This window comes from Vipera ursinii (assembly GCF_947247035.1).
Source record: "Vipera ursinii genome assembly, chromosome: 2".
Classification (NCBI taxonomy): Eukaryota; Metazoa; Chordata; class Lepidosauria; order Squamata; family Viperidae; genus Vipera; species Vipera ursinii.
In genome coordinates this window covers 58,930,537-58,939,498 of record NC_139513.1, presented here as the reverse complement: position 1 = coordinate 58,939,498, position 8,962 = coordinate 58,930,537, and the positions used below count along the sequence as shown (strand labels likewise).

At 38.0% G+C, this 8,962-nt stretch overlaps 1 protein-coding gene across 1 annotated transcript; it reads right to left on the bottom strand.

The window, feature by feature from the left end:
* On the bottom strand, nt 1-7,240 carry SELENOK (selenoprotein K). The gene is made up of 5 exons (XM_083352662.1): nt 7,090-7,240; nt 6,360-6,450; nt 4,388-4,465; nt 3,269-3,358; nt 1-1,661 (listed from the first exon to the last, which is right to left on the bottom strand). Exons 1-4 carry the CDS (start codon nt 7,106-7,108, stop codon nt 3,274-3,276), a joined length of 273 nt encoding a protein of 90 aa, XP_083208788.1. The 5' UTR covers nt 7,109-7,240; the 3' UTR covers nt 1-1,661; nt 3,269-3,273.
* Between the last annotated feature and the right edge of the window lie 1,722 nt (nt 7,241-8,962).

Sequence of the window (8,962 nt, the reverse complement as noted above, 5' to 3'; positions counted from 1 at the left end):
GATCTTTGTTGAAATTTATTAAAGTTTCCTAAGGCTGTACAGCACATATGAAAGAAATGTTTTACAAATGCACTAACACAGCAAAGCTCATTTCTTAAAGCAGAAAAAACAGCTGTCTCCTTTGGAAAGCCTGCTAGGTTGCTTTCCTGGTTGACCACCTGTGTACTGTATTTGTATGCAGACATTTTTCCATTGGGACTGCTGGCACAGCTGTACCTTCACCCGCGTGTGCAAACAGCCAGAGGCAGTCTTTGGAACAGCTCTCTCAAGGATGTAGGTATGACTTTAGCACTTCAGAGGCAGGGGGCACCAGCCTTATTTTTGCCACTCTATTTTGCAAAGCACTCTTTAAATGTTTTATCCAGCCTCTTTAATGGTCCCTTTTAAAATCAGGTTTATATCACTTTTAAATATAGTTAATCATTATGCAATACTACTATATTCCATCACTTGCCAGCAGCATCCTTTTCTATATACATCCAGTCAACTTCTAAACACTAAGTCATATACAATATTCAGCATAAAAAAGAGCAATATACAGAAGCTGGCAGAAAAATACAGAAAAATCTCAGAATATACTACTCTGTTAAAGAAACTTACTTAAGAAATAAAATTTTTAGAAGGGAGTTTCCAGCATGAAATTGAATTAAATTTCATGCTGAAAACCCTTTAGACCTTCACCCGTATAATGGTGCTTATAAATAAATTGGACTTTGACTCCCATACATAAACAGATCGACACTTAAGGGGAACTGAGTTGAAGTCTAAAACTCTTGGATAGCAATAGGTTTTGCAAATAAGTGGAGTTACTGGGATTTAGTGTGAGGGTTTAACGAGCATGATGAATGTATTTTTATTTATAAATTTATTTGTATACATAAATTAGTGTAAGGTCAGCTTTTACATTTGGGATTTAACATGGCAATTGAGAGGTCAAAATGAAACAGGTCATAACCTATAAGGAACACAGATAATGGGTGTAGCTTATGGGGAAAAACAATGGGAATTATAGTTCTGAATTAGCTAGATGTCCATAGATGGTTTGCTGACTAAGCCACAATCAAAACACAAGACACCATTTCCCTTAAAAAATAACTGAGATACCTTGGGGTGGTGGTGGTGGTGGCGGCTAGGGCGGATTAAAATTAGATTAAAAAAAAAGAATTTGAACTTGTAATAATCTCACCAAAAGCATTTTAAGGTATATAGATCCAGTGGGATGTTACTTGTTCAAGCTTGTAGCGGTTTCTTCCTGATCTTAACATACATATTCTGAGATTATCCTTTTTTAAGTCTCCATGTGCACAATTTTTCCAATTCTAAAATATATTTATAACAATTAAATGATTCCAACTCAGTATTTTGCAAAGTCATATATTTCCATAACTTTACAACTACCACAAAATATCCATCAGCTATACAAAAGGCTTAAAACAGATAGTAAACAGGTGCATTTAATAGAACTGCACTTCAGTTACACTGGATCCTAGAAAATGGAATTCCCAGTACAACTTCATTGTTCTGCTGATTCACAGAGCAGTCAAATCACCTAGACACACATTTGCAACCTTCAGACAGATCCCTTTGCTGCATTCTTGATCAGGTTCTTCTAGTTGTGCAAATATGTTGTCTTATGCCTGCTTCTTAAAGCAGGCATTTACCTATGGAGAAAGAAAAGAGAAATTGATTAAGGTATTAGGTTTTTTTTCTTTTCAGAGTTACTGGTAGCTGTTATCTAATAAAATATTTCCAGAACCTGAAAAGGCCATTCTAAACTTACTTTACTTTATATAGCAATACACTTTCTACATCCTTTCTGATAAATCTATTTTGAAAGTCTTTCAAATATTAATTTATGATAGTAAACTTTCAAAGGAGATAAACAATCACATTGATCTTACACACTTCTAAGTAGAATATTAGTGCTAACTGAAATATACTTAAATTGAATCTCCAATGTTATTTGAAATGTAACTGAATATTAGGGTATTCAATGTGAATTAGCTATGCTACTGTAATAGAATAGAATAATGAAAATTTCCATAATGGAAGAAGTCTAATAAATGGTTCTGATATAAGATTTTCTTTGCCCTCCCTCCCATAAAAACAATTGCTCAAATGTAAATTGATAATGAGATTTTTTCAGTTTATAGATAAAAGATGAGATGTAGAATGAAGATAGTTTGTTGTATTTTTAGAGAAAATGATAGGTAAAAAAAAGTTTATACTTGTGACAAAGGGGGAAGTTACTTTCTTTTCTATTTCTTTTTCTTTGCTATATTCTTGCTCTTTTTCGTCTATTTTTTCTTTTTTTTCTCTAGTTTCTATTTTTAATTTTTATTATTTTACTTTTTGTAATCTGCATTAGTTTTTATCTGTATAACTAATCTTTACAATTCTAAAAAAAGAAAAGTTTGTACATTACATTCTCTCACAAAAGTTGCTCAAATGTAAATTCACTTAAAACTAAATTGATGTTTCTTTGATTGTAAAAGATAAACATTGCATGATAGCAATTTAGAACCGGATTAAAGAGTAACCTTCATTTTAGAACAGTGTTGTTTACTGAAGAGCTTTAAGTACATCCCAAATACTGTCATTTTCTAACAAGGGTAATATATAATTCAGTGAACATCATGGTACTCAGTGCTTGCCAGTGTACCTGCGGTATATTTCTACATCTTCTCAAAAGTATATAATACAGAGTGGCCAAAATCGGGAAACTGCAGCAGGGGATGGTTGGAGAATGAAAGGGAGTACCATGCAATTCTTTGTCAATTTATTTTACTGAATATATTACAGGTAGTCCTTGTTTAGTAACCACCACTGGGACCACTGTTAAGCAAAGCAGTTGTTAAGTGAAACTGCAACTCTGCTACTTCAGCTTTTCTTTGCTTTACAGACCTGTGAAGAAGACAAATTCAAGGATTGGGTTGCAAAATTATTTTTTAGCACCATGATAACTGCAAATGGCCATTGTATGAGACAGTCGCTAAACAAGGACTATCTATACTAGGAAACATAGGCTATTATACATATAAGATAGATCCATTCCCATTTTTCCTAATCTCAAATCTTATTTTATATAATATACATTTGCCTTTTTGAATAAGGATAAAAATGAAACAGAAAAGCTCAGCCACTTGGTCTATAAGTATTTTAAATCCTGCAAAATTATTCTAGTAAGATTATTCTAGTATTATGATTTTTCTGAGCTGAATTCAAATGTGACTTTTGGGCAAAGCATCTTAAGAAAAAGATGGGCTACCTTCCTCATCCGCCACCAGCCATTGGTGGGGGACTTGGACCTCCAAAGTGGGTTATTCGACCCATTCTACGACGAGGAAATCCTGGAGGCCTAAGAGAAACAAAGATCAATTTAAAAAGCAGTAATTCTCACTTCTGTGGCCACATTTGGGCATCACAGTAATGTAGATTGAAAACTGATTTTAATGTGAACAACGTGTACAGTCATTTGTGCTATTCACCTGTTAACACGTATGATTATATTTGGATATAACATATAACATATTTTGAATTAGACAAGAACAGGGATTTCTTTTCCAAAACGGGATAAACCCAAATAACTCATGATTTATAACTGATTCATTAGAAAATAAATTTCAAAAATCAGAGTTAAGGACAGGGTAGTGACTTACAACCATAATCGAGCCTGAAAAAATAAGCTCAGAGAATGCCAAGGATCCCTAAGCTACAAATATTCTCTTCTGTCGTTATGGTCTTAAATTGTGGCAGTCATTAAGTAAGTCACCACTTGACCAGCCCAATTTTATAATCTTTTTTGCCATGGGTCACTAAGTTAATGCAGCAGCTTTCTTCAATGGGCATTTTTTGCTGAAACAGGAAGTAAATACCAGAAAATGGCAAAAAGCAGCAAAAATTGTTATGTGACCAAAAGGGCCATAAATGCAGCCAATTGCCAAGCATCCAAAATTGAACACGTGATCATGGGAGTATGTGCATCTGTCAAAATTCCAGAACTTGATTATAAGCAACTCTGGAGAGGTCGATAGTTATATGAAGACTTCCTATAAACTTATGACGACAAACAATCCATGAACAGAGTTGAAATTCTCCTGGCAGGAGGAAGCAAGCAAACAAAATTGTGTAGCCCGATCTTTCATGAATTTAGCTCTGCATCTTAAAAGACATAATCTGATGAATGTAACAATGCATTTTTTATCATTTTTGCACTCAAACTCAAGTATACTTAAGTGTGGAAACTGAATTTATAATGGAGATATAGAGAAGAGCTTAAGCTTTATAAATATGTAGACAATCCTGAAAAATACAGTGACTTTTAACCATTGCACTCCAATTTTTCACATTGTATGTCATATAAATTAAAGCAAAAAAAAAGCAGTACCCTCTTCCATCATCATATCTTGAAGAAGAGGAAGATGTGTAGCCTCTCCTCAAATCTGGGTGAATAATGCTCTGAAAACTAAAATGAAAATCTGTTAACTGAAATAAGAAAGATCTGAAATATTCAGTATTTCTAGAAATATGTGCAACATTTTAAAAATAACCAGTGCTAAAGATCAAGCAATTGGTTGCTCTTGAATTTATTTTCCAAATGCAAAAATAGATTGAAATAGAACTGAAAATAAAATGTTGTTAGCTGAACCCTCAAAACCAAATACAAAATTTATAAGCTGACAATTAAATGTGACACAATCAGCTAAATTAATTTTATAACGCAAGGCTTAAATAATGAACTTAACTATCCTATATAAAACCACAATTTTCCAATACTGTGTGACAATGGACAATAGTTAATATATAATACAACTCGTGGATCCCAGCATTAGTTAACCTATAGCTCTTTCTGGATGGAACTATTTAATGTTTCACTACATCATCCATTTCTTCATTTGCTGAATTGAAAAAGAATAGCTAAAATGTCCAAAAACCTAGAATATATATTTTTATTTTTTATTTTATTTTATTTTATTAATATTTCTATACCGCCCTTCTCCCGAAGGACTCAGGGCGGTGTACAGGGCAAGAATAAAACACAGAGTTACAAAAATTAAAAGGTAATTAAATACATGCCCATAAAAACAGTTGATACATAATAAAAACCCCAATAAAATGATAGTAAAAACCCCACCAATCCCCCCTCAGGCCAGGCCGGCTTGTTTGAACAGGTATGTTTTCAGATCGCGGCGAAAGGAGCGAAGATCGGGCGCTGTCCGGAGCTCAACCGGTAATTGGTTCCATAGCTCCGGGGCGCCCACAGAGAAAGATCTCCCCCTGGGGGCCACCAATCTACACTCTCTGACCGGTGGCACCCTGAGGAGGCCCTCTCTGTGGGAACGCACAGGGCGTTATATAACATCTAAATGGTATTGAAAACTGATAGGTCATATGCCAGCACTAGACATTTCACTGCCTGTGGAGGACAAGATAATACTACCATTACATTCCATATATAAATGGATTATACTTTGTTGTTCATGAGGAAATATGAACCTGGATCAGAAAACAATTGTCACGAAATGCAGACCCAAGCCACACTGCCCAATTCTTTGTCTCCACTGCTGTTTCTCATCACTCATCAAGGCTGGGAAGCACTTTCACATTGCCTAATGGCCGAAGCCTGACCTTTTAAGGAACAGCCAACATTTTTGAATATTAGAAATTAGGAATGTTAGAAATTTCATTTTAAAGTTATTTAATTCATCTGGTCTTTTAATTAAATATGGATTCAGAGTTGTTACAAGCTCTATCCAGTTTGAGGGACAACTATTAGTTCAGCTTTCTCCTGATATTCAAGGATACTCCAAAAATTGTTAAGTTTTTTTCAAAAAAAATCTTATTATACAAGGAATTCTGTACATAGAGAAACTCTATGTATTTATTTGTATATATCTAAATTACTCTATAAATCTTACAAAATTATTGCTGAAAATTCAGCCTTGTGTTTAATTTCCTTTTACATTTTTTCTTGACATTGATTATATGCTTTTATCAATTTTATTCAAAAACTCCACAAGAGCAATGAGATCCTTCTACTCCATGTAAGTTTTGCTAAATAAATTTAACTGTAAAATACATCAATTATATATACAATTATATATACATCAATTATATTAAGTAAGTATATAACTGTATAAGTTATAAGTAAGTAATTAATAATTATTTTTAATAATTATTATTAATAGTTATAAGTAAGTAAGTTATAGTAAGTAATTAAGTATATAACTGTATACATTTGTATATAATACAAATATGCAAATACATCAATTATATAATCTACTCAGGCTTGAAGTGTCTCAAAGGGAAATTGTGTAATTCGTGTGTTTTTTTTAATTTGAGGGAAAAACTTCACTTACAACATAACTATGAAATCTGCTATTCCCCAGAAGAAGTCAGTTATAGATGACAAACTCCATGGAGCCCGACTCCGGTTATCCAAAACTTGTCCTACAACCCAGAACGACAATTTACGACTATTTTGGAAAAATAGTGGCAATAATCATATATACAAAAGAGCTGATCTTACAATATTATTAATCCAAAGTTTGTTTATAAACCCAGTCACACCCATTCCTTTCGTTGATCAGGATAATAATTATAGTTCCAGAAGCGACCAATAAGAAAAAAAACAGACATTTAATAAAAAGGACAGGATACTGCAGACAGAGCGGTCCCCCCTTTAAGAGTGACCTTTTCACCAGCGGATCCCCAGGAGTTCCTTTCAGTACGTCTCGCTGGGTGGACTCCAGCCCAACTTGGTACCCAAGAGGAGGGGTCGGCAACCTCGGCTCTTTTATGACTCGTGGACTTCAACTCCCAGAATTCCTGAGCCAGCTATGCTGGCTCAGGAATTCTGGGAGTTGAAGTCCACGAGTCATAAAAGAGCCGAGGTTGCCGACCCCTGCCCAAGAGGAAGGTAGCAGCGGCCAGTTTGAAGCTTGTCCCACCAGGCTGTGTTGCGCCTTTGCTACGCTCCCGCTCTCCCTCGGGATCAAAGCCGGGCAAAACCGAACGCGGAGACACCTGAACGTTCCCCCTCCCCGGGATGCCGGCTTTCCCCCTCCGTCAAAAATCTCCGCTTCTCACCGTTCGAAATGTAAACCATCGCTACGCCGCCTCGCCTCCGCCCCGAGAGCGCCCGACCATCCACGAAGCGACAATCCCTCCGGTGTTCTTCTCTCTTGCTCCGCCCCTTCACCGAGGAAGTCAGCGCTGGGAAGACTCCATTGGCTGAGAGCTCTGGGATGGCCACTGGCGTCAATTGTCGCTTTGACGCTTCCTTTCCCACCCCCTCATCTTTTTTTTTTTTTGGTCTCAGGAGTATAGAGCTAGAAATGCAGAAGGGCTATTGCTTTTGAAGGAAAAGGAGAGTCGACTGCCCCGCTTTAAAAATGCTTCTTCTACCTTATTGTATCTCTGCCTGGCATAAATAAATGTTCGAGGCACGATCGAAGGAATACGTCGGTCGGACGACAAAATTTTTGCTTCCAGAAAACTTTTGGATGTTCCTTCTAGGTTTTTGGCTGCTAATCGCGAAGATAACCTGAAATTCAATCTATTATATCAGGGGTCTTCAAACTTGGCCTTTTTATGACTTGTGGACTTCAACCCCCAGAATTCCTCAGCCAGCAAAGCTGGCTGAGGAATTCTGGGAGTTGAAGTCCACAAGTCATAAAAGGGCCAAGTTTGAAAACCCCTGTATTATATGGTCCTCAACATTTACTGACTGTTCGGAGTTACACCATCACTGAAAAAAGTGACTTATGACCAGTGCTTATTTTGTAAAAGAAAAAGGTGCCGGAACTCACACGTCACACAACCCGCCTTGCCTACCCTATAAGGTTCCATCCCAAAAAAGGTGCCGGAACTCTGTTCTGAGTGTTCTATGACAAAAAAAATCCTGCTTTTGACCCTTTTTTCACACTTGCAACCGTTGCACCAACCCCACGGTTACATGATCAAAATTCAGGTGCTTGGCAACTGACTCTTATTTATGATGACCACAGTCTCCCGGGGTCATTTTTTCCCCCAAACTATAGTCTGTCCCCCCCCCAACAGTCTGAGGTGCAATGAACTGGCCCCCTGTTTAAAAAGTTTGAGGACCCCTGCTGCAGCTGAATGGGCAGGTGAGGGGGGAACCTGCCCCACTTGTTCCATGGCCACTTTCGGCTGAGCCGCATTGCAGCAGCATTGGGTGCAATACGCGAGGTGGCAAACAGCCGTGTCGCACTGAAACCAGCTGTTTGCCACCTCCTGCCCAATGCTGCTGCCATGAGGCCACGGAACAAGCCGGGCGATGGCAAGAAACCAGTATACCAGTTCCCCACCTCCGCCCGACCTGTTCCTGGGCTCATGGCAGTGGCATTGGGTGTGACGTGCTAGGTGGCAAATGGCTGCGGCCAGCGGCAAACAGCCATGTTGCCCAGGTCCACTAGGCCACTGCCCAGAGCTGCAGGCCTGCCCAGCACGAAGGAGGTGAAGTGGCCAGCTAGAAAGCCCCGCTTAGAGGTGGTAGAGCACACCCAGGACCAGCAGGCAAAAGGCCACCCCAAGCGGTCATGTGGTCCCCTTTTGCAACTTTCTGTCAAGCAAACAGAATAGAACAGAATAACAAAGTTGGAAGGGATCTTGGAGGTTTTCTAGTCCAACCCCCTGCTCAGACAGGAAACCCTATACCATTACAGACAAATGGCTGTCCAGTCTCTTTTTAAAAACTGCCAGTGTTAGAGATTTACTACTTCTGGAGGCAGGTTGTTCCACTGGTTAATTGTTCTGTCAGGAAATTTGTCCTTAGTTCTAGGTTGCTTCTCTCTCTGATTAGTTTCCATCCGTTGCTTCTTGTCCTGCCTTCAGGTGCTTTCGAGAATAGCTTGACTCCCTCTTCTTTGTGGCAGCCCCTGAGATATTGGAACACTAGCATGTCACCCCTTGCCCTTCTCTTCATTAAACTAGACATACC